The sequence below is a fragment of the Vigna umbellata genome, chromosome 11 (genome assembly GCF_029865625.1).
Source record: "Vigna umbellata cultivar VRB3 chromosome 11, Vumbellata_1.0, whole genome shotgun sequence".
In the NCBI taxonomy this organism is placed as follows: domain Eukaryota; kingdom Viridiplantae; phylum Streptophyta; class Magnoliopsida; order Fabales; family Fabaceae; genus Vigna; species Vigna umbellata.
In genome coordinates, this window is record NC_142175.1 from 24,607,067 (window position 1) to 24,633,661 (window position 26,595).

At 34.8% G+C, this 26,595-nt stretch overlaps 2 protein-coding genes across 2 annotated transcripts; both read right to left on the reverse strand.

Annotated features, from left to right (window-relative positions):
• Positions 1 to 359: 359 nt before the first annotated feature.
• Positions 360 to 16,370, reverse strand: LOC124826331 (mediator of RNA polymerase II transcription subunit 12-like). The gene is made up of 13 exons (XM_047299133.2): positions 15,898 to 16,370; positions 14,790 to 14,981; positions 13,027 to 13,086; positions 10,840 to 10,945; positions 9,519 to 9,587; positions 9,302 to 9,355; positions 9,030 to 9,137; positions 8,505 to 8,654; positions 8,083 to 8,424; positions 5,630 to 7,956; positions 2,568 to 5,132; positions 1,879 to 2,188; positions 360 to 1,282 (listed from the first exon to the last, which is right to left on the reverse strand). Exons 2-13 carry the CDS (start codon positions 14,915 to 14,917, stop codon positions 842 to 844), a joined length of 6,660 nt encoding a protein of 2,219 aa, XP_047155089.2. The 5' UTR covers positions 14,918 to 14,981; positions 15,898 to 16,370; the 3' UTR covers positions 360 to 841.
• Positions 16,371 to 20,294: 3,924 nt separating this feature from the next.
• On the reverse strand, positions 20,295 to 26,393 carry LOC124826332 (uncharacterized). The gene is made up of 8 exons (XM_047299135.2): positions 25,444 to 26,393; positions 25,162 to 25,364; positions 24,470 to 24,742; positions 24,082 to 24,146; positions 22,287 to 23,949; positions 22,060 to 22,199; positions 21,773 to 21,920; positions 20,295 to 21,392 (listed from the first exon to the last, which is right to left on the reverse strand). Exons 3-8 carry the CDS (start codon positions 24,618 to 24,620, stop codon positions 20,755 to 20,757), a joined length of 2,805 nt encoding a protein of 934 aa, XP_047155091.1. The 5' UTR covers positions 24,621 to 24,742; positions 25,162 to 25,364; positions 25,444 to 26,393; the 3' UTR covers positions 20,295 to 20,754.
• Between the last annotated feature and the right edge of the window lie 202 nt (positions 26,394 to 26,595).

Consider the following 26,595-nt stretch of genomic DNA (forward strand, 5'->3'; position numbering starts at 1 on the left):
TAGGACTCTCAAGAAAACATTTGAAAACATGACGAAACCAGAATCGAGGGAATGACATTAGATCGCAACTAAGTCATATACTATTAACAATATGGACATCATATTCTACATTATTACAATTGCTATAGAAAAAAAAAATGCTCTTGTTTTAGTAGAAAAAAAAATGCAACCTTATTATACACTACAGAATTTGCTTAGATAACATTTATGGCGTGTATAGAACATACACACATAAATTATGGGTAAAGCTAAATATTCCCCAGCTGACGATGCACACAGCATTTTTTTTTCCTGGTAAAATTTAGGCAGAAATGAAACTATGTCCGGATTAGCAAGCAAATAATGGAATGCTATGGTGATGCTCCAGATCAACCAGATAACCTTTGATAATTTGAATGAGAAAAGAAACAATGATTGATTGCACTTGTGTGTGCTTGTGACCCTAAAAGCTATAGACAGTGCTCACACAAGCGTTCATTAGACATAAATGAGCATGAAAAAGCTACAGATCACTTGAGATTATATTACTCAGACCAATTGGTAAAGAGAAACAATCATTCCTATATGTACAACAAACCTCTGAACTGCGCCAGCAAATGCACAATCCAGATGGGCGTGATTATCAACACAGGTTAGTAGTTAACCAGGGCCAGAAAGAACCATTGGATGTGCTGTCTTCAACAACCATTTTCTTTCAAAACAATGCTCCTTCTGCTTCCAACAAAGGGCAAGCACTAAATGGCATCTTCACGCCATTCTTGTATTGAATATAAAAAATCAAAACCACAAAAGCACTGGCCAGGGGGGTTGTATACTCCAAACCAACAAAAAATATTGCTAATCAACTATCATCATCTACCGCACCAACATATGTGAGGTCGGTCCGTCTCACCCTTACAGCTCCTTTAAGCCAGCTTGCGGCTCGAATGTTAACATGATCACCACTTCCTAGGCTAGCAGTATTACCTGCCAGAGGGATAGAGCCAGCGCCATCTTCTAAAAGAGTCCAAGGATCAATTTCCAAATCATTGTCCTGTCGTTTTGGTTTCCCTGATACATTAGATGCAACCCTTGATAGAGCTGGACCCCTCTGGGGGATGGTTGAGGTACTGGGGTTAACCCCAGGATTTGCAGTGCCGGGTTGAATGCACATAAGAGCAGAATTTGAAACAGATGGTGGCTGGCAGGATAGAGAGCACCGCATAGACGGGATGAGTACTGGCATTGCAGCTTGGATTCTCCACCGAACAGTGTCTGGTAGTTGCATACGATCCAATTCATTCTGCATCAGAGTTGACCGTTAGATAAGCAGAGCCAGGAAGGGAGACTAAATTAACATTTCCAGATTGCGAAGAGTATGTTACAGAAACATTGCCATTAGAGAGCATTATGAAGCATGGATACGGCTAAACACAATACCTAATATGAATCCAGTATAACATGGGATAACATAGTTTGTAGAATAAATACAATTCCAGTATGACATGATGCACAGATAATGGTTGGGTCATTCCATCACATCCGGGTGAAAGCGAAGAAAAATAAGACTATAGTTCCAATATTATTTATTGGAGATGATAGAAATTTAGAGTTTATCAAATATGTTGGTAAAAAACCTCAATTAAAAAAGAAAAAAAGATATTATACTACACATTGAATTAAGACCTAATATTCTATAGAATTTTTAAGCACACAATTAATACACCCGAAGAAACAAATAATTATTACACTTCAAAAGAATATTATGTTGGTTATTTCATCCAATCCAACCAGTTTCTCAAGGCAAATTAGACTAGTGTTAAAAAGGCTGAAAAGCCACGTAAGGGGTAACTAGCAGAAACTAAAAATTATATACATTCAAAGGTTAAATGATCAAACCTGCAAAGTCTCCAACAATTCTCGATCAATTGTAGGTTCATTGTTTGTCTTTGAAGGCTTTGGTCGGAGCCAACTTGGAGGATAACTACTTAGCAACCCATGTAAAACCAACAGCAAACGATCAAACAGACTCTGAGAAGAAGAATCCACGAAAGCAGCAGAAGCAACTTCAGAAGATGACTCTGCCTCCCTCGTTGGCAGAGGCACAGCATTTGCTGAAATGTCTGCATCCTGATGCACAACCCGACTACCAAGGAGACGAAAAATAACAGAGGCAAGAAATTGTCTTGTGCTCCGTACAGATGGCTCCCTACAATATTGAACATATGGAACTTAAGAATCACAACTAACATTGATGTACTAGTACCATTTCACATGCACAGATAAAAAGTAAAAACATAGTCATTGCATCCATAGCACAAATATCCATAATTTAATTTCTGGTGGCCATAATTAACTGATTTAACTGAATTCAACACCCAATTTAAGCTCAAATTCACTGTTGCAAGGAAAAACTATCACTATCAGTGCTAGCACCCATGATACTAAATTGTATTATAGAGAACCGTATTTTTTGAACCTGAAAATTGCATTGCAATTTTCTCCATTTCAAGAACAAAAAACCATAGGTTCAACAAGAATCCTGTAATGAAAACCAATTGGACATTGCAATATCTAGTCTTTCTTACCTGTCAGTGCAAAGAGTAGGAAGAAATCTCAGGAGCAACTGCAAACGTAATGACATAGAAACTCGTAGGGCTGCAGGAGATGGTGGAGAAGAATCTGTTGCCACTGTTGGTCGTCTAGATAATGCAGCACTTCCAGTTCTCAAATTTTTGCGGTTATTTACTTTATTTGGCTGACCTTCAACTCCAGCAGGAGCACTTCCCACTGGTTTACTTCCACCTGTAATAGCAGTTATGTGTGTCTCAATATAATTCAACTGTTTCACCAAGTCAGTTGCAAAAGAATTGCGAGCTTCATCAGAGCTTTGATCTATGCAAGGAAGAAGCAACTCGATAAGAGCCCTCTCAATCACTTGCTGCTGGCACCTTTTCAAATATGTTCCCTCTTCAACAACTTCTCCTTCTTCAAGAGAGGTGCTGTCAAACTTCTTGTTATCCCCTTTGATAGTCAATGAATCAGTAGTCGGACTACACCAACCCCAAGGTTCCCAAAATTGGGTCTTAACAGAAAGTTTTTTATTAACAGCAATGTTATGCAGCCTTTGTCTAATGGCCTTCCGGCCAAAGAGGACATCCTGGCCTCCAAGGAACCATTTAGCTTGCAACAACATTGAATCCTCTAGTGACCTACCAAAGAGATGAATCAATTCTGCAAAAAGGGGTGCAGCATCAGGTCTAACCAGTAACCTAGTGAGAAGTATTTGAATAAAATTGTTCTCATTCTCAGAAGCACTAGCAGCCTTCTCAGGACTAGGTGAGGACAACTTTATAGCCTCAGCCAAGGGCACATCATGATTCTCCACTTTTTCAATGAGGGCTTGTTCATTTAAAAGTAACCTGAGAAGAACCCACTGCCAGTGAAATTTAGCTGGTTGCAAGGTATCCAAAATATGCACAAGCATGTCCTGAAGCTTAGACCCACTATCTGTGGGTTTAACTTTAGACTCACCAGGTCCAGAAATCCGGCTCCCGTCATCCTTTGCATAAATAGACTGTGGCATCTTACAATCAATAATGGCATTAAGGAAAAGCCTGGAGCGTAGAGGAACAAATGCTGTGAGTTTTAAATGCATGTCAGAACCATTAAACTCTAGCAGATTTGCAAAATCAGAATCACTATTGTCTGCGGACATAAGATCATAAAGACCCTGACAATCTCTAAAACATACATCACGAAAAGGCAAATGCTTTATTGCTTCAGTTATGGCCACTATAAGAGACTGATAAATTTGATTCATGTCTTCACGAACTGTAGCATTCAAAATGAAAGGCCGCCACCTAATAAAGGCAAATATTGAATAAGCAGGTGGAAAGACCAAATTTAAAGGAAGCATACGTTGCATCCTTGAAAGAGCCATAATAAATGGTTCACCCAAGAGTTCCACCACCAACCCTTCACATATTGTTCTGCAGTTTCCAACTAGCAGTCTAAACCAATGGACATGAACTTCAATTGAACTATCCATCTTAAAGGCCAGAACTGAACGAGCATTTCCATTTGAAGTGGATCTAGTGCTTCTTACAAATTGTACTGCATCGAGACCCTCCTTCAATCTGAGAACTGTTACCATTCTTTCCAGGCTGGTAACACCATATATAATTGCACCAACAAAAAGCGCAGAAACAGCAGCAGCAATTTTTGTGGTTTTTGCTACCACGACTTTATTAGAGTTGCTTCCCATATCATTTGAAATAGTGTTACTAGAATCATGGACTTCAGGAAATGTTTGAAACTGAGAACGAGATGCTTTACTAGGAGTGAAAACGCCAGCTAGAGCAGTAGAAGCTTCAGTAGCAAGTGCAATATCAAATACACGGCTTTGCCGTTCTCCTAAGGCTTCCTTAAGCAGGCCTAGACAGGTTATATGCATTCGCAGAATGCACCTGGCATCGTTCAATAAATTTGAAGCTGATGTTATATTTGAATGATTGCTGCCAGATGAAAAATCAGGGATTTTTGCTAAAGTTGGACCAACACTGCCAACAATTGCAGAAACTGCAGAAGAGACCAAAGAGGGATCTCCTTCTTGAGCAGCACCACCAGTCTGCCTTATGCAATCAATCAAACCCATAACTATTTGCTGAGCAATTTGATATCCATTGTCCCATTTTTCTACAGGAGGAAGACCTTTTAGTGTACCAGCAGCAAAGAGCTTTCTATCCTTTCCAAAAAGAAAGCGGAATGCTTCTTCAACCTTATGCTGCACAACCTCCCTCATGCCTGCACCTACTCTGGATGGCAACCGACCACCACTGATCTTCTGACGGAAAAAATCATCAGGGTCTTCTACTCCTGCTGGAACGCCTAGGGGCAGCCCTAACTCTCCATCCACTGATCTACAAGAGTCAAGTTCAGAGGAAAGTCTTGTGTCACATGTAGCCTTAAAAGTTTTCTCCCACTCAATGACACTAGCCACATTGCCATATTTTCTCAACAAGTACCGAGCAAAAGCTAGGACCCCTGACCCTGAAACTCTTCCATTAGATGCAACAATTGTGGCAGCTCGATGCATTGCAGATGACAAGGCTTCTGGAATAAGATCTGCTGCAACAAGAATGTTCTCATACCTACATCAAATACATTGCAGAAGAAAGTTTGTCAAAATCTCATTCCAAAAATTCACAAAGAAATTGTCCCGCACATAAACAACAAAAGAAAACATTAAAAAAATCCATAAAGAAACTCACCAATACAATCATAAAAACAAAACAAAAACACTACCCATGAAGCACAGATTCAATTACAAAAAGATGAATATTTCAGGGTAAGATGGACCATAAAAATTACAGAAACATCACAGAAGATTCAGTAAACTTGTTTAATTATGTTAAAACAGTGACCTGATTAAGGTGACAACAAAAGGTAGCATAAGAAGAATAGAAACAGATATAGCAGCCTACTACCAGGTGCTTTATAAAGAATTGTATTTGTACCACTTATCTAAAAGGTTCTAAGCCATTGAAAAGGAAGCAAACAGCATGTAGGGGAGAGCAAATTTCAATGTTTTCCAAGAGACAGCAAACAAAAACTATAAAAGAATATTATTGTTGGCAGAGCTACAAACCTTCTCAGTGATGAAAGCAGAAAAGCATCTCCCACGTCACAAACTTGGTTTTCCGCATTCCTTGCTGGCATCAGCACATTCCTCCCAGAATGAATTGTGGAATTGGGGCTATTAAGAAGCCTCGGCAGCAACCAAAGGAGGAACTTGACAGCTGATACCAAATCATGGGAGATATCCATCAAATACAGTATCACAGAAAGTTCATCCTCACCCAGTTTCCACCGTATAGAGCTTCTATCATCAGCAACAGAAAAAGGCCTGCCAAACTGACCAACTTTACCAATATTTTTATCCGTTTCTTCAATTACCTGTCTAACAACACTCAGCAGCCAAATGGCTATAGCCCTTTTCTCAACAAAACGTAGCTGCTTTAGAGCTTTTCCAATGGAAACTATATCTCCAAAATGACTTGTCGGGATGATATCCACAGACCTCTGCCCATCCACATCCATAGCAGTTTTATGGTGAGGGCAGTTTACCTTGCTTCCACAAACATGACTAGTTGATGCCCCTTGGCTACCCTCAATTCTAGAAGCTGCCAGTTGAGCGAGACTCTGAGTTTTACGCACATTCTTCTGCCTACTCTTCGTGACCTGCTTGGTTAACTTTTGTGGTTGATCAACTTTGAGAGGCTCCGGGGATTTCATTCCCTTTTTCACCCACCATGCATCGTCATCATCAGATTGAACTGGGGAATGCCCTTGTACGAATGAGTTTCTTTCCTCACTTAACTTTTGTCTCTTTGTTCTGCTACATTCTTCACACCCAGGTGTACCCTCCACTGGATCAATTTTGCTGTTCTGAGACCCAATAGATCTTCTAACAGTGCCTTCAGATTCATCACAGCCCGTAGCACTCAAATTAGATGAACAATTAGGTAGCTGTAACAGTACTGAAATAGCTGTTCTTAGTTCTTCAATCTTAGCATTATCCTTTACATTTTTTGTGGTAGAAATAACATTTCTCTGATCAATTGTAATTCCAGAAACTTCATCCTTTATTGAAACAGGATATCTTTTTCTCTTTAGAGGAGGTAAATCAGTACCACTGGCATCATCATGGGACTCACTTAGAGGACCCCGAAGTATAAGGCGACGTTCATTCAAGTAAATTTGTAATGCTTCTTTGAGATGCACCCCATCAACAATTCCTGACTCTTCCAAAACATCATGGATAAAGCATCCAGGTAACTGCTTTAAGATGCGATAATGTCTCCTCCGTCGCTCCATGTCAACCAAATTTACTTTCGCATCCATGATCCCACTGACTATCAGCTGGCGTACATATGCCAAGGGATAAAAGATGCCAGCACGTATGAGTTCCACCATAAATAGTTGTAGGCGCTTGGAACCTTCCCCTTTATGTACCACATGCTGATCAATCCAGCATACTATAATATCATGCAGTGGTCCTGGGCTTTCAAATATAACTGAAGAACCTGTACTTTTTGAACTAGATTTCAGTCTGGATACTTTACCCACATAATTTGAATTAGGCCGCCGCCCCAAATTCTTTGCAAAACGACTGGCTCTGTGATATTCATTTGTTTGTTTCAGTGAAATCTTCACATCCTTAATCTTCATCTTTAAAAGCCTAACAGCTATATGCACCTGGGAAAGATCTTTCCTACCAGTAAACTTAATGTCATGAGGAGGGGAACCACGAAAATCCCTAAAATCACATGTTGCCCACTCACAAAGGAAAAACACAGAATATATAAGGGGTGTATTCACAGTCCCAAACCATTTCAAAGATAACCTTAAGCAAGGGCTGACTTTTGCAACCCAGCCTTCAGATACAGTTCCACCACAAAGATCATCAAAAAGAAATTTATATGCAACATGCAAATCACCCAGAACAACAGCCTTATCCAAGGCTTTTGCCACTTTAGCCAGACAATGACCTGGAGAGCCTGGCATTGAAGCCTTAGCAAGATCCTCTGTATGTTTCTGAATGCGTGAAATAATGCGACCAAAATCATCTGAACTATTTTTTACCTTCCCTGCAGCTTCAGTTGATTTTAGTACAAAATTCCCATCGTTCATTGCATGTGAAATAACAGAAGAAGGTAAAGGAAAGCAATCCAAAGCAACAAAAGTATCTGGCACCACAAGTATTAAATACTGAAGCATCTCAATCACAGCACAAGTTGTGTATGCCCTCCTGGAATTATCTACAAGATCTGAACCACCAGGAGCAGGATCACGAACGACACGAAGAGCTAGTCCAGCAAGGGTACGCACATAAGTTTGAGATAGTACAATAGTTTCTAAAAAACCATATATAATAGGCAATAACAGCTGCCAAACCTCAAGCAAATCTTTTTCCTGAAAGGAACAGAAATGTGAGAAATCAACACAAAAGTTGAAATCAGTGGAAGGTATATACAGTACACTTTTAGGTTCATTAGCACATTGTACTCATCAAACACAAACGATGTAGAAAGTAAATACCTGTAGTTGAGTAAACACCCAATCAATGACAAGAGATGGATGAAGCAGCCCTTCAGCATGATGCCATTGCAGAAGCCGTACAATATACCACCATCTAAAATGTAAGGATGGTCCTTCACCATCAGTAACAGATAATAATGGATCACTTTTGTTCTGCAGTGGTCCAGGTATTTGTGGTGATCGCTCTCTACCATGACAAGCAGAATGGGAAACATTCTTTGACAAAAATTCATCCAGAAGGGCTTGCAAGTAATTGATAACATCTTTGGTCCAAACATCGGAACGTGAGAGTTGAATCTTGTCAGCAGTTCCAGAAGAAATACCAACAGAACCAGGTTGAACCTGGAAAACTCAATCATAATCAGCACATATTAAAATTTATAAGGATCTAGGTAAATATACCAACACTAAAGCATTCCTACCTGATTGAGGTAAGTAACCTTGATAAACCAGGTGGCCCTAAGCAATGGAACGTTATTCCTTATAAGAACATCTAAAAGTGATGCCCTTTTGTAACCATGAGGAACATGATCAGCTAAAGAGCGTAACCGCTTGTGCTGCTGAGATAAACCCTATAAATAAAATTTTTAAGAGTTACCAATAAACACTGAACCATCAAGTAATGTTAAAAAAAGAGTGTATAAGGATTTTACAGCCATAACAACTTGTCAGCTTTAGCCACAAAAACCTAAGAAATTCATCATATTAAACCATATAGCAATTCTCCTAAATTGGTCATATCAGCTTATAAGAATTACAGATCCCTCCATATTCACATCATGCAGCCAATCACATCGAGATAAAACCATCTACTACTATGTTACTAGCCATTCAAAACCCAGTGCTTCCTTTATATAAATTTGCCAAAAATGTTTTAGAAACAAATGTGAGGTATCACAGCAGGTATACAAGTTGCACAGAGAACAGAACAGTAGGAGTAAGTATACCTCAATCCATTTCTTCTGGAAGTCCTCACCACAAGGTCTTAGTTCTGGGAAAATTCCAGACCTGGCAAGTTGAGATCCTGAAAGAGCTACACCATATACTTGACCAGCCTGTCAAACCAAAACACACATGTAGATCAAAAACCTTCATAACAAACTTAGTAGAGTGCATTAACTCCAAAATAAGCTAGAAAAAAGCACCACAATTATATACACTATAAAAGTAATGTTCAGCAAGGATAAATAGATCATAAGACATTAAAGATCATCATCACCTTCCTCTTCTGAGCACGAGATTCATTGATGGCCCTCAAACGTTTTCTAATAGCCTGGAAATTAGATGAAAAAACTACAAGTTAACCTATATCCACATCGCTTTGCAATGAAAACCAATAAAATATGGAGATTTGTAGTAAATTAAGAGCGCAGACATATAAACATAAATAAAGTGGGCAAAAATATCTTAAAAAAAATCCGAGAGAAAAGAGTCACCTCTTTGCAATCAAGAACAACATTCTTGTTAAAATGTGGAACCTGCGTCAGAGAAATTTCTCTGGCTTCCTGACAGATACAGGAGCAAGCAATGTCAGAAAATAGAAGACACTAGACAAAAGGGAAGGTTTGAACAGCTGAATTGAAACTACCCTATTTTAATGCAAGAACAATTGACTTCTATATTTTCATTACTCATCAAGGAGAGCTATGATTCTAAAGCATGCACGTGTGACCATATCACTCTTTCAATTGCCTTGAACAGTATAAGAACCACATTAGTAATTTAAAGGGAAAATTTGTAATATCAACTTCAATGACACTAACAAAGATACACACAAATAAACCAAATCATCACACCAATGTAAGAATTATTACAAGTAACTACCAACCACAACATAGTAATTATACTACCCGCCAAAACATAAATAACCCATTTTTGGCAAATACTAGACTGCTTTTTATCATTAAGTTTTGTAATTATTCTCCACAGCTGGTACCATAGTGTGAAAAAAGAATAATTTATCAATTATTTGGAAGAAAAATGTCTGAAAAGAAAAGAACAGCATCAAAACTTGAATATGTTAAGATTGCTGCAACATAACTAAGATGGAAAAAGCAAAGGAAAAGAAAAGTGTTGCCTAAGTATACACCTATTTCCTTTATAGAAGTCCAAGTTGAAACACATGCACTACTTCCATATGCACCCACTTTTTTTTATGATGATAAAAAATAAAAAATTATTATTATCATAATTATAAAGATAAAAAATATTATTAAATTATAAAAGTTTCATAAAAAATAATTATAAAAATCAATATAAATAATTTTTTTAATTTTATAGCAGGCACTTTTTATTTATTTTGTAGATATTTTTTTTATTATAGGTAGTTATATTAGTTTAAAATAACAGTTACTTAAAGAGTAAAATCCTAAGAATTTGTAAACACCAAAAAGAGTAATGCCATTTATTAATGTCATTGATAGATGAAGAATTAGATAAAAAAGGAAAGAAAAATACAAGAAAATGCCAGATTACAGTTCCAAAATTTCAGTTACCCTTGAAACATGCTACCAAAACGATTTACACAAAGTTCAAGGGTTCAGCAGAAAATATTAAGACCTTAGAGAAAACAAATGGATAACTGCAAAAGTATAATATTTGATTTGGTATAAATACCAGAGTAAACTTGAATGCATCTTTTGTCTAGTTTTTTAATGAAATAATTGCTTTTTTGTCAGCTTAATGAGATATTTAAGAAAAGGAAACAAAATTACTTCTCAAAATTTGAGCATTCCCAACAAGCACCTAATGGCATACCTCAAGTCCCTCAACTGTGTCCCTGTATCCAGATTGCAAATATTCTCTGGTCAAGGTCTCCTCGGGACAATTTGATGTTTGGGGATGAAAGTCTGGTGCCCCAAGCCTGAGAAATAATAGGATTTCATAAGTAAATATAAAAGATAATAGAAGGTCAAAGATTAATGCCTTAGAGTAGAATTACAACCTCACAAGAAAGAGTAGTGAGAAATCTAAATAACAAAGCTACATAGGTATATTGAATTATAAAAACGAAAAAAAGAGATTTCTCCCTTCAAGGTTCTCCATTTTACTATTAACTACTGAGCCACCGTTCCATTCCCAAAGTAATAAATATATTAATCCCAAGCCAAGAACCCCACTCTTGACTTTAACCACCTATGACCCAACTAATTCATTATTTTAACTAATTAGGGGATATGTATGGTTTAACATTGAAAGTGTTCAAACGTCCATTCAACCCTATCCAACTAGAGACATACTTTTCTGCCAAGATGCTTTGGAAGTTATGAAACCTCTTAACCAAAAATATACTCTCTTTTCAGTACTATCAATACCATCCTATTCATGTTCAACCTTGACAGCAAGGTTGAAATTGTGCAACCAAGATTTGACAACAATATTCCCTTCTAATCCCCTATCAGGTCTGCTCCCAATCATTAGTGCTCACTGGGCAGGTCAAATATCCCTAACACAATGTAGAAGGAACAACTGAGTATGATCTTTGGCAGACTATCACAAGGAATTTGTAAGGAATAATTACCAATCAAAGGATAGACAGGGAGATATGAAAAACACAGACATCTTCAACCATTGCAAAACTTTTGAGCTCCAAATTGGTCTACTACTTCTACTATCCATCAGCCTACGTTTCCCTGGCAACTGAACTGGGAATATCAGATGGCCCTCCGGGGAACATCAACCCTCTTCCCTTCTCCTTAAAACACAATATGACAGTTTCTCCAAGTGTATGTGCACCTCCATTGGGCTTAGTGGTGGACTGCACTGTTGCTTTACTTCCTTCGTGCACACTTTTTTTCCTAAATCAATGTTTGACCTAGAGTATATCTTGAAAAGGCCTGTCAATGGTGTTCCCTACAACAGATCGGGTAAACCCAGTAGTTGCCACAACTGATCCTGCTATTGACACAACACCTCCACCAAGATGATACCTAAAGTACACCTCTGGAGCAAAAGACAGAGATCGAAAGATGAGTTTGGAGGCACAGCTGCATCTGAACTATCTGCCACCAAACTTCACACCTCAATCCGCCTAAGAAATACCCTAGGAATTGCTTTTCAGGTATCTCCAATTCCTACACCACCAAGGCCTCAAAATATGTGTATATACTCATCAAAAGATACTTTTTGACACAGCAAACAAGCTGCAAACCTTAGTATCAATGTTACTGTCAACCCTTTCCAGGTTATATTAAATCTACCATCTAACTCCTCCAGAATTGAAACTAGCCACACCTTAACTGCTGACAAATGCAAGTTGTACCTTCATTGACAGCTTCCTCTGGTTCACCTCATACACTTCTCTACCTGAGCCCTGGGCAATCCATCCCCCTCAAGTCACTAGCACATGAGCAACCAGAGAATGAGATCGCATACTGCTTGGTTATCATCCTCTTCGAGAACTCAACCAAATCATCCAGAGCTTGTATGTTCAGTTATGCCATGCCCAGTAAATGGCACAAAAATTGTTGGACAAATCATTACAAAAGCCATGAGAAATAACTGATAAATCTAGAGGTGACACAGAAACAGAACAAACCTCCAATGGAATTTCATTTACGAAAAAAGAGCATTATCCTTCCAAGAGTATCCCCTTCTACAACTATGCCAGACCTCTATTTCTAAAAATAACAATCTGAATCCCCACTTTCTTTCCATCTCCCCCACTATTTAAGCCAAGGACTCCTAACTTTAACTGCCCAACCATTTAACTATTCAAACTCACTACTCTTAGTCTCTTAGCCATATAAAGTAACAACAAGCAAAAGCATAAGCTGATAATAACAAGACAGGGAAGGGGAAAACATCATAAATGCAATTTTTTTATTACAACAGCATATGAAAATGTGCTCCCAATAGAGCCTGGTACTGTTCGTTAATTAAAGTTAATCATGAAATACAGTGGGCAATAATTTTAAAAATCACACTATTATGAACAGGAACTACCTAGAGTTCAAGGGTTCTTTATCACACTTCAACTTGTATGGGTTTAATGGTGGTTGTCGCCTGCAAACACAAAACCATTGTGTTCAATATTAGCAGCATCAGATTTAGCATACAAAGAAAATAACATGGCCCTTTATTACAGAACATAAAAAATACAACTCAATAAGAAAAGAAAATTTAGCAAACTAAGTCAAACAAATATATAAAAAAAGTTTCAAAGGCAAGAAATATAAATTTTAAAAGTCATTATTAACTAAATGGTAGGACCGAAACAAAGCTCCCAACCCATGCTCAGCAATTAAGTTCTTGATTTACAAACTATGCAACCCTTCTTACAAGATTTGGACTGAACTTTCAGAACAAATCCCTTGCAGCCATCAATTTTAAAAATAAAAAAAAAATATAAATCCACCAACATCATACTCTCTTCTCATTCAAATTCTTAACAATATTTTGAAAGTATGATATGGTAGAATCATCCCCACAACAAAATCTAACTTTAAAATGAAAAGGAAAAGAGAAATCTTATCTTGATAAAAAAATAAAACAAATACGAGGAGCAAGCGGTGAAAATTTATACCAATTTCTGCAGAACTAGTGCCATTATTCTTTAATTATTTTATGAAAATTAGTGTTAAAAAGAGACGAGATCAAATTACAGTATATAAATAGGTGCAAACATCACCTTACAAGTCAGTTTGTAAAGTTGAATTAGGCTTAAAACTCACTTCTTAACATGATATCATAATCATGGATTAGAATCTATCTTAACAAAATTTATTATTTGTTGGATTTATTGTTTCACCTAAACCAGCTACTAATGTCTAATTCCACCTGTAAAGTTGAGTTAAATTAAAGTCTACTTCTTAATATTTAGAATTAAAAACACAGTTTTATGTAATTTTGTTGGGTTCAGGAAAGGTTTTCATAGAATTCACAACTTTTATTATAATACCAAGTAGGTAACACATCCAGTCCAAAAAGCAACTAAAACCAATTATACTTCCAGATCTTGGACAGACCAGTTCAACCAGTCTGACCCAGCCGAGTTTTAAAACTGTGAGCAGATGTTTCATCTTTATCTGTTGTGTGTTTAGCTTCAAACTCTGATTTTCATATATACTTCATCTTAAACTTTGGTGTGTTTGCCTTCAAATTCTAACTTTTAACTGTTTACTATGAATATGTATTTAATTTTGGCAGTTTTTTTTCAGCATTTATCTGTGCATATTATAAAATTAACTAATGTGCAACTCAAAACATCATATTAGAGGATATTCCGCTACCCACTATCCTGCTATCTGAGATCTATGGTTATAAGCAAGGATATTAACCTAATATTTCTTGCCCATTTAACCATCAAAGCGGATTATCAAAAGTCGAGAGATTAATAGTAAAGAAAATAACTGGAAAATAATACTGATCATAGAAATCAGAGGAAACTCTTAAGCAATCAAATGCATAGGAACTGAAAAATGAAGATATAATGAATACTTGGAACATTTGTATCACTCAAGAAATAAATGAACCACACTTTAACAGGACTGCACAATTTTCAAAAGGATGTTAATCAAACGAAAAGAAAAAAAAACAGACACAAATTATTAGATAAATGAAAAAGAAAATATATAAAAGCATTACACTGTGTATCACAACCACATTTATTTGGAATTTGTAGTTCCTTGACAGCATATGCCATATTTACAGTCATTCATAAGAAGAAAATGGCAATAAGAGGAAAGTGTGAGGAGGAAGTTCCTTACCTTGAACTTACAGAGAAGTTAGCAGGCAAAGAAGGTGAATCAGATCTTCCCGTGTCCCTAGTAGAAGGTCCACCTATTGCACTGTTATTAACTGCACTAGTGCAGCTGCCAGCATGATACCTTTGCATTTCCCCCAACTACAACCAGCATACTGCCCTTGGCATCATACCACAAGTAGCTGTAAAAGCTAAACTGCATGATCCACAATGCAACCCAGGTCACTTCCAACCAATATCAATTAAGCAAACAAAAAATTACATTACAAAAAACAAAGGAAACAGGATGCACAATTGAAATAAAAAAGATTGACACACACAGCCAAGCATTATGGAACTTCCTTCAGCTGCTAAAGGATAAGTAATGAAATCTCCAAGACACTAGAAATTATATGTCCAAAATTCAGTCCCTGTCACCCTGAATTTTATTATTCTGACTTGTAACTTTACAAATACACAGTAGATAACAGTTAAAAACTGCAGCACCCAAAATAAATCGTAATATCAAACTCCATCATGCAGACTGCTTATAAATGATAAAAATAAAAAGTATTTCAGGAATCGACAAGATTGAACCCAACCCGGCAGCAAGAGTAAAGATTTGAGATACACGTTATATTCTGATATATCATTCAAATCCAAACAGCTCCTTCTCTCCCATACTAATGGTAAAACCGAAGTCATACATAAGGGAATTAAATCTTAGATATCAACGTAGAGCGCAAGTATATAAATTGGAATCTGTCCATTAAAGGCTATTCCAATGAAAGTACTTACGGAAATTGTACCCGTAAGATTAAGTGCTAGTTCTTCAAACTAGGATATAAATATGTTGTGATCAATCATTTTATGGTAGCTAGAATTGTAGCCTCATACCATATTCGTAGGCAATAAATTACAAATAACAACAGAAAGTAGCAAACTTGGTAAAATTACTCCGATCCAAAAGTATAGTCCAAAAGTAATAGGCAAAGAACAAATAAATACCCTTTCACTAGTAACTTTTTTTCATCTCAACACAAAACACCTAGGAGCTCATATTACCCTCTGAACTAACTAGACCAACAATGAAACTTCTTCAGATGCAAAATACAACCTTGAAGGCAACTCACCTGCTTAATCGTCTGAAAAAACGTGGGACCGAACGCAAAATTGCAAAATCCTAAAATCCGAACCTAATGCAAGAAAAAGCGCCAAAATTTGAACACCAAAGCAAGATCCAGAACTAGGGTTTGGGGGGTAAATCCCCAACTTTTGTATTGTGTTTGCTTTTCCCCCAACTTCAGAAGGCCGCTGCGGAGACGAAAATTGGGGTCTCTTGAACTAGGGTTTCCGATTCGAAATTAAGAAAAAGAGGGGTTTTTTAAAATAACGGAAAATGGGTTGAAGGTGGTTAGACGAGAAACTTGGGCATGCCGGGAAGAGAAATTTTGGAACTTTGAGGAAGAGGGTTGAAAGAGAAAGAGGGATTGCAGATATGAAGAAGAAGAAGAATTAGGGTGTGAAGCTTTGACTGAGATTTTGGGTGGTGATGACGACGATGATGCTTCTGTTGGTTGCTTCCTCTGATAGGAATAAAGGGTGAAGAGGAAGGGATCTACTAATTATTATTATTATTAAAATATTTGTTCTTAATTATTAATATCATTATTAATTATTAATATATTATCACGGTTTTTCTTGTGTGCTTTGTATTCCTTTTCATATCCTTCTGTTTTGATGTTATTACCGTTAGACTGTACATTGTTAGAGTGGTTTGACGAGGGCAAAATTGTCAGAAACTTTTAATGAGGTGTTAAATAAGGTTTCAATCACATAGATTTTGTGTTTATTTATGTTGTTTCTTTGTTTTGACATACATAAATTGCATACCCTGTCTTATTTTTTTAATTACTGAGGAGATTCTTGATAAGATTGAATCTATAAAAAAAATCATTTTATTGGATTTGTGTTAAAAAAATTAGATTTTATTATGGGTTTTAAGAATTGAAAGAAATAATAGAAAATTACTTAGACACTCTCTGAATAAGAATGATAGAAGGGTTGTGATTAATACACCCTTAAAGAAATAAAATCCACTATAAATAAGCACATTTCCAAACCATTAATATGGTATTTGATATTTGCTTTAAAATCGTTAATGTATTTAGTTTTCATCATTAAAATAATAAAAAGTTCAATTAGAAATATTATGTTATATTTATATTTTATTCCCCTTGGATATTATTTTGAGACTAATATTTTGGATATTTTTAATCTGAATTCATGGTATAACTGTAATCATTTAATTGTATGAGTTTTAAAAATTTTGCAAGTTAGTAGTTAAATTTGCTCCAAAAATAATTGTGGTTATTTTAAAAAAAAATTAACTTGTTAATTTTGTTGATTATGTATTGTTGTATGTTTCCATGTAATAAATTTTTAAAATAAAAAATAACTACGACTTATACACTAAAAGAAAGTTATTGATACTTAAAATAGTTTTTATAAATAAAATATTATAATTAGTTTGTGAATTAGAATTTAAATTTATCTCTGACATTAGCTAATAAAGTTTTATCTATCATATTTAATTAATGTATTATTCAACGTTAGAGATTAATTTAAAATTAATAATAAAAATTAAAAGTTTGGTAATTAATTTTAGAGACTAAAATAAAGTTTAATTGAAAAAAATTATAATTTTTTTTATTTATAACAGAGACATATCAATAAGTTTTACGTTATAAAATTATATATATGTTAGTCAATGGTTAATTATTTTTTATTATTATTTAATAATTTTTTTGTAATGTTTTCTTTATCATATTTAATTTTTATTTAAGATGTCCATTTTATTTTAAATATAATATTATATGATATTTTTATTTAATAGTTAAAAATTAACCTCTTAAAAATTTAAATTAATGATGGTAGTATCTATTTTTAAAATTTTCATTTTAATTTTAAATTAACTCTAATCCTAAATTAATAATATTTAATAATAATATGAATTCTAACAAAAATAAAATTATAATATTTATAAAAAATAAAATTTAATAAAAAATAAAATTATTTTATTTAAAAAAATAAGCCTGAATTAAATAAAATTAATAAATATAAGAATCAACTTAAATATAAAATATGAATATAAAATACTAAGATGACACTGCACTACCACGGTACTGGATTGGAACTTTTTTGTAAATTAAAAAATAAGAATAATGAAACTATGAGATTCAAAGCCTACTCTCTCCACTACTACTAAATAATATGCAAACATCATTAAGCTTAATTAGCTGATGATATACTCATTCTTAATAAAAATGTGCATAAGAAAAACAATAAATATATCTATTGTTGGTTAATAAGTTAAAAAAATAAAAATCTTTAAATCACCAAATATTCATAACAACTTACTATTAGACACATTTGTGGATAAATATTTAAGTTTGACATTCAATAAGATTGAAACTATTGATGGGTGGATAAATAATTATTTTTGTGTGTTTTCCTATTTAGTTGTATTAACTCTTCATAAAATACATTGGTGGAAGCTAAATACATAACCAATCTATTTTTATATTTCATTCTCTCACCTGCTATGTTTATTCCTCTTTAGAAAATTGGAATTTAACTATCTTGATCTTCAAAAATAGTAATGGGGACCCATTATCTTGCCTTTAATTAGTGTACATCTCATACTTCATTGATGCTAGATTTGTTAAGTAAATGAATTCATCAATAATTGTTTTACATTCTTCTTTCATTAAGAAATGAAACTATTTATACAAAACTATAATTTAAATAAAAATTATCTTACCAGCATTCTTTATTCTAATAATTATTATATATGGTTCATAACTCCAACTGAAAGCATGCATATTTAAAAATGTGATCATATAATATGTTCTTGGAGATAAAATGCACACAAGTTTCATTTAATCCTTTCAAACATCAACATATATGGATTATTGTTATTAAACATATATCAATATCTCTGTGTGAAAGTGCAAGGTGAAAGTGCAACTATATAACATATGACAATACTTAAGAGGTTTAAAAGTTTGAAAAAAAAAATACTCCATGAGATAGTTATTAACAATATTCATTGTCTAATACACTGACAACTTCAATCCCAACAATCAAATATAAATATTTCTATCTCTTGGATGTCATTATCCCTTTTCAACTTTTCAAGTACAATTATAGTTCTTAATTATATTCACAAAACTTTCATTTTATCATCTTATAATGTGTTTGGATAAATTTTAAAAGCATAATTCATTCTTTTAGAACATTTGAAATGCTTAGTAACAAAATATGTCATTTGGATGAGGAATTTTGAAAGAAAATGAAATTATAGAATTTTATTAGAGTAATTGTATTACTTAAAACTAAAGAAATTCAAATTTAAAATTTTTCGTATTCATAAATTTATACTTTGATTTTTGTAATTTTGACCAATAAGTTGATTCGACTAAACTTGAGTCATGATCCACTTAAGTTGATATGAACTCAAGTAAACTAGGTTTAACTATGACCTGAATTAACTTAATCAAATCTTACATAAGTGACATGGTTATGTTTTTCTCACATCTACCTCATGTAACATTTTATAAAAAAAATCTTACTTAACATAAATTGAAAAATAAATAAACTATAAACATAAAATAAAAAAATCTTAAAGAACTTTGTCAAAATAATAATATAAATTAAGATGAAAAAAAGGATAACTAATGTTGATATTTTTTTAATTTTTAACAATTATTTGATATTTAAATAATTTTTTTAAATTTGATGGTAATTAAAATACTTTATCTAAATAAAAAAATTAAAATTCACTAAATTTGAACTTCCCTTATCCAATCAAAATATTAAGTTTGAAATGAGATCCATTTATATTTAATGTATGTAAATATCTTATAAATTTGTTATACACGGTTAGTGTTATCCAATGTTGTCTTCTTGCCGTGCTACAACATCCACATTAAGACACACATTTCTTCTCCTTATCAAAGTGTCCTGTCTGTCCAAATTGAAAAATTGCCTATGTTTGTAACATGATAGAGAAATTGAATAATTTGGAGAAATATAAACTGCACTCATGTGAGAAATTAAGGATGGATTCTTAAACGTCTTCCCTTTTGTTTGGCACTGGAATTCAAATACCAAAGTTTTTAACTTAGAGCTAAAACATAGAATGGTCCTACTTTTTAAGTGTCTAATGAGAAAGATTGCAGAGGGATACTGTAAAGAGACAAACACAGCATCCAATCCACTACATTTTCTTGTGTATAAATACATAATATGGTTCTAAAGAATTGAGATTACATGTACATGTGTTAGTTTTTTTTTAAAAAAAAAGGAAAGAGAATTATCACCAACCAAAAAGCATTAAAAATGTATCAAGCAATGAATATTTGTTCACATGTTTTAGCTTCAAAAAAGCAGTTTGCAATTTCCTAATGGCACTGATGTCACAGTTTCATGTCTCTTTTTTCTTCATGTTTCTTCTTCCCTTGGAAACTTCAATAAGTTGAGTCACACTTCATTATTTCCAAACTTGTACATACAATATATAGATTTCGGAAGAAAAAAAATAATATACAAAGTAAGGATGATAATGATACCAAACACACCTTGCTAGTATGATCAACATATCAAACTCTACAACTAAATACCATTTGCCATTAGTGAGTGAAGTGAAGCACACACAAAATAAAAGTGTTAACTTTTGTCATTGTAAACAAGACAAGCATTGTCTGTACTTCAGCAAGAAGTCCTTGTAAGTGGCTTCTTCTCTACTTATTGTGACTTGTGGTCCCTAATTTATGTTCCTTACCATGTAAACACAGGAGAAGTCAGAAATGTTAAGCTGCCAAATATGCTTAGAAAATTCCTACAAACTCAAGTATTCTTTACTTCCCTTCCACTTTTCATAAAGGAATTTAAGAGGTGATAATGAACAAAAAGTAGTAAGCTGTCTATTACACATTTTTGGTGTTTTCTTTGTCCTTATATTCAAATTCAAGCTGAGAACAATCACCTTCTGAGCTTTTGCTTACACAGCTTAGTATTGTATCTTCCATCAGTTCTGCAAGAATGGCTTCTTCCATTTCAAAATCAATGGTTTCAGCTTCAAGTCTAAGGTCCATCCATGTTCCATTTTTATCCATGTCCTTTTTAATAATTTTGTCTAAGGTACGGGGTGGGGGCAAGGGAAGGAAATGCCAACACACTCCTTCCCATACTTTGAGAATAACCTTCATCATGTTTGGAGAAGGCCTTATGCCAGGTTTTATGAATGACACACAAGGTGAGAACCTGAAGTAATTCTGACAAACCTCCATGAGAACATTATTGACACAGTCATAAATGAGCTTCTGATCATGGCAAATCTGGTTTGGTAACTCTACCTCACCAAACAAGGAAGGATCTAGGATCTTGTCTGAGGAAAGGCATTCCATTGACAATTGATCTATAGTCAATCCAGAGGTTTGCAGAATTGCTTTGATGTAATCATATATCCATTCATTTTCTTTAAGACAATAGTTTTCTCTATTGATTTCATCCAAAGGTGAAGAGTATTGTTCTCCAAATTGCAGTGGTCGGACTGATACTTCAACTGAAAATTATGAATAAATGACTCGTGAGATTAAAACTAATATGGCAAAAAAAAAATGGTATGTTACATTGTTACATATTGTGCTGATTTGTCCCTTGATATGATTCTAACTTCTTTTTTATTTTCTCAAAGGACAATGATATACAATCGAAAAAATAAGTTCAAAACTATTAGTTTCTTCAGCAATTTCAAGATAAGCAAGATTTAGAGCTCCCCAGTAACTAGCATGCAACTCTTTATTTTGTTTTTGTGTTCTGCAAACAGTTAGAGGCAGCAAGAAGTAGAAACATTGGAAACAGGTTTTTGAATAAGTAGCTTTTAGAAAGAGATTTTAACTACTTAATATAGGCCTTTCATGGCTTTATTGCAAGAATGCTTACCAGGCTGAACTTCATCTTCAAAGAACGGTGTGTCAAGAACAGATATGGGACTTGGCCGCCCAGATGCATCTGTAACACTTTCTTTGGTGGTGGAATAGTGGGGTGGAGATAATAGAGGAGATGTTGGTTTGTGTTCTTTTTCTACACCCTGTGGAAAGAACAAATGAGAGAACTACACAGCTATACAAATCTTAACCAATCCTTCGTTGACAACACATCTGGCATAATAATCAAGTTATCCAAAATCATTGATTTATGTAAAACCAAAATGCAAACAGAAATATTACCTGCTTTGAACATTGAGAGCATTTTGCACAATCAGAAATTTCTGAGAGACCATAGTTTTGGTATTCCTTTCCTACACTGAGGTCAACTGGTTGTGAGGAAGATTCCAAAACATTCACCTCTTGTGCAGATTCTACATCACCTGCACAAAAATTAATAAAAGGATAAGCAGCCAAATATATAAAGGAACATAAACCAAAACTTATAAAATATATTTTGCACATGATACCTCCAGTAACTATCTGATCTCTATCAGGACAAAGTTTTTGTGTTTCATCAACATGGCCGCGGTCATTTGCAACATTTGAGTCTGTCTTAATTTCTTGAACTTTGTTATTAGAGATTTCGTCACAAATTATTGACTGCTCCTCTGAATTGTCTATTTCCTGATCCAAATGACCAACACAGGATTCTTGTTTGGGAGACACATTATCCTTATTACCCACCCAAATCTTATCTGAAGTGGAAAATATTTTCTGTGCAGTTACTGAATGATGCTCCCAATCCCTTCTAGGACTGCCAAAGGGAGAAAAGCTGTACTCAGGAAGAGATAGTATTTTCCCAAGGGTTCTAGAAATCTGCCTACTTGACAAGTCTATTTTCTCATCTCCATTACCAACAATTTCACACAAATGTTTCTTAGCCTCAATATATAAGTTAGAAACCCTTTGTTTTGGATGACTACCATTTTCATGTTCCATTGTCAATTCAAAATCTTTAGTTGTACTAGGCTTGTCTCCTTTCATAACACCAGTGGCAGGTCTTCCAATTTTTTCAATGAAAAAGTGATCTTTGTTAGGAGATCTCATTCCAACATTGTCTTTACCAATGACTTTGCTGCTAGGCCTCCTATTTTGACATTCGGCAGCAGGGTGTCTTTTTGAGATCCCTTCAGGGTTTCCATGTCTCTCCCTTCCCATAGCATGCTTTAATTTCTTTTTTATCTCTGTGAGAGAAAAATGTGAACTACCTCTCACAGAAGGACCATTGTATTTGACAACATCATAAGAATCTTGATAAGAGGCAAGGTTTTTTCCAGTTTCAGAATTTTGCCAGCCCATCTGCCCAGGCTTCAAAATAACAATACTTGATAAATTACTGTTCCCGTTCTCATTTGCTGAACTTTTTGAATGAGACTTCGTCTTTTTTCTGAAAAAGTTATGCTTCTTGTGGTTGACTAGATCCCCATTTTGTTTCAGGTTGCCATGATCTTGTTCGGAGAAGTTGGAACCAAGTACTGGACCATATTCTTTTTCATTTGTTCCCTGAGAATTCCTAAACTCTTGAACACATTTCAACAACAGCGAATTCGGATTTTGTAGAAGTGAAAGAAACAATTCCTTATCTGAACTTAGAAGCTCAATAGCTTCCACAAGTTGATGGGAACAAAGGAATTTTCTGGCTTCAGCCGGATCTTTGCCATTTAATACCATCTGATTCACAAATTCACAAATTGCTTCTTTTGCCTTTTCAGAAATAGCTTGCTTCTGGTTTGATTGTGCTTCAACTTCTACTTCTATATCATTGCCATGCATCATTGAACAAACATCTTTTAGATGACAAAACTCTGCAATCATCTTATCCAGATCAAGATTATCTTTAGATTGTTTCCTTGAGTGCTTATCATGTGTGATTTCAGATTTCAAGGTTGTATCTAAATTTAAATCATTGATGTCCTTATCACAGTTTTTCTTGTAAAATTTCTTTTTCCTTTTGGAATCTAACTTCAAGAGGACATCACGCCTTAATTTGGATTCCTTTGATTCTATTTGAGCACTATCTGTATCCTTCATTTTATTCCGGTCAATGAACATCTCTTCTTCAATGAGTTTCTTCACGCTAGGCTTATTAGCAGCAGTCACAATTGTTGGTCTTCTACTCTCTCCACTGTCCTGAAACATTCATGAAATAGTATGTCAGTAAATGCACAGGTATCCTCTTAGCAGATTACCATAATTTACTGATAACCAAAATTTTTGTAAACTTTTCAAATTCAAGAGTGGCTGAAGCATGGACAAACTTACCGAACTGGTTTGATAAACTTCATCCAAATTGCTATTCTCGAACTTAGTCTTAGAATTTATGGCCCCTGAGAGGAAAAAAAATGAAATTCAATAACTAATATTATTTTTTTCTGTTAAACCATGATGTTGTACATCAAATTATTCCACAATCACTACAGATATTAGACAGGAAAAACATCTGTTATGATTATGAAATATTTCAACTTGACACCACTACAGAAAATTGCTTGACATTCAAATATCAGTCCCTGCACAATTCCTCAGTACATACTGATCTTGCTATTTATTTAGCATATAAAATGTCTTTAGTGAATATATCATATACATATTTATGAACGTGACATGAGCATGATATTCAATTTTGTACCAACTTAAGCGCAGTTCTTACCAACAGCATGTTTGCTGCTTCGCCTCTTGTCTGCAATCATCTTCCTAGTAGAATGACCATGTCGAAAATCAAACATACTAATAAAACTCCACATGCAGCCTGATTTATCTTTCTCAAACCGCACATGGCGTCTTTGGGACTTCTTTGCCATGATGATTGGGCAGAATGGTGTTCCTTGATTCCTCTTTTCCTTTCCCTTGAAGGGTGTTAAGATAGTCTTGGCCTCAAGTAGCCACAGTCATTCAAAAAATTTCATAGGTAAGATTGTCCAACCTGACAGCAACAAAGTAAACAGATGCATTTAAAAGCCAACAAAATATCTATCATTATTCCCTAATGACCCCAAAACCACAGAGTTCACATAACAACACCCTAACAATGTGATAAATGGTGCATTAGATATATAACCTATTCATGCCAACACTTTTTGTCAAATCAACTCATGCAGATAACCTAGTTACATGCTGAGAGAAATTAAACTTAGCCACACAGTGATCATCAAAACAACCAATCCCTGGGGCACAAAAGAAAAAACTGAAGAGTCATACGAAAATGAAATTTAATGGCTAACGAGTTAGGAAATGTAAGGGCAAAAAAATTGGTAGGTTAAGCAACTAGAGCAGTTACTAGTCTGTGTCATGTAGCAAGAATTGAATAATCACATGAACAATGAGATCGGTTCAGACAAGTACCTCATATTCTGAGCCTTGTTGACTCAATATGGTGAAGGAGCAAAAGACAAAGATACAGCCAGATGAGTCCACTGAGGAAGCATTTGGGAATCCCTATTTCAGTTCTCCAAGTTTCTCATTTGAGTGAAGTTCACGAAGTTTTAGCTTCCTTTGGAGGAGAAGGTATCAATGCTCTGTCTCACAGACCTTTAACAATCTGAATTCTGAAGTTCCACAGAGAAAGCTTAAAACCCCAGTTAATTGTTTCTCTCCACAAAGAAAAGGCCAGTTGAGATAACTTACAAGGCTTCAGCTTTTACAATTGACAACGAGTCAAAGAATCACAGCACATTGATTCTGCTTTCCTCCAATAAAAAACATAGTCAAGGATCAAACGTGATGAAGAAGTTTGATAATTAATCATACCACACCAAAACCTTCAGGCACACACCAAAAAAAAAATATAGCATATCCTTAAACACCAAAAATCACAAATTCCGCACAAGACTCATTACTTCTGCACAACTGAATCCATGCCTGCAATAAATGGCCCATTTATCTCCTCCAACAGTTTATCTACTCAAATAACAGTCTGTGGAGCATACCTTACCCACCTCTAACATAAAACACCTCCACACAATTCTCCCTAGAAACTTCCACCAAAAGAAGTGTCAAAACTCAACTCAAGTCAATCTCAATCCCACCAACAACTCATTCCCTCAAAAGAACCAGACTGAAAATTGTTCATCAGACACCACACTCTCTGGGAGGAATAACACCATTTGGCAGCAAATTTTCCCACCAAAAAAATCAAACTTTTGCTAATGGGCATCTCCTTTTTGCTGTCAAAGAGAAGAAAATGATAATCTTGCACCGACCCAGGATCTGCCGAGGCATAATTCTGATGTGGGGGGCATTGAATACATGGAAAAAGTGGAAGAAAGAAAGGAAGAAAAGAAACAACGGAGAGAGAATTGGTGGTGAAGGTTAGGATTGTGGGAGAAAAGTGAAAGTTGAGAGTCTTACGCTTTACACTGTTGTTGGGCGACACGAAGAATGGTCATAGTACATGACAGTTGAGGATAGCTAGATAGAGGGGTCCACGCAAGAGTTTTTGTTGTTAAGGAAGAAAAAGTTACAGTGATTCTGTAGCCATTTTTCTTCTCAAGTCTTTCAAATTTTGGATTTCGAACACCATGATCCAACTCACACCAAACTGCAAATGCAAAATCGAATTCAGAGAGAGAGAATAACGAAGATGAAACTAAGAGAATTAACGTGTACTCCACTTATGAACAGAGACTTCACCTTTTTGGCTTTAAGAAATGGTGTTGTTATGCAAATCACATAGGAAAAAGATTTAATAACAGTTACATGTAATCATGTCATATCATGGGTTCATATATTATTTATATTTTGCAGAATTTGTAAATAAAATAACCATTTTTTTTTCAA

Excerpts from the sequence above, each read along its gene's own strand:
- LOC124826332 (XM_047299135.2), bottom strand. The coding sequence starts at position 24,620 with ATGGCAAAGAAGTCCCAAAGACGCCATGTGCGGTTTGAGAAAGATAAA. Across the intron at positions 21,921-22,059 it reads GCTCTCAATGTTCAAAGCAG|GGTGTAGAAAAAGAACACAA; the intron begins GTAATATTTCTG and ends TTCTTTCCACAG. Across the intron at positions 21,393-21,772 it reads TGAAGATGAAGTTCAGCCTG|TTGAAGTATCAGTCCGACCA; the intron begins GTAAGCATTCTT and ends CATAATTTTCAG.
- LOC124826331 (XM_047299133.2), bottom strand. The coding sequence starts at position 14,917 with ATGCAAAGGTATCATGCTGGCAGCTGCACTAGTGCAGTTAATAACAGT. Across the intron at positions 10,946-13,026 it reads AAAGAACCCTTGAACTCTAG|GCTTGGGGCACCAGACTTTC; the intron begins GTAGTTCCTGTT and ends ATTATTTCTCAG. Across the intron at positions 1,283-1,878 it reads AATTGTTGGAGACTTTGCAG|AATGAATTGGATCGTATGCA; the intron begins GTTTGATCATTT and ends ACTCTGATGCAG.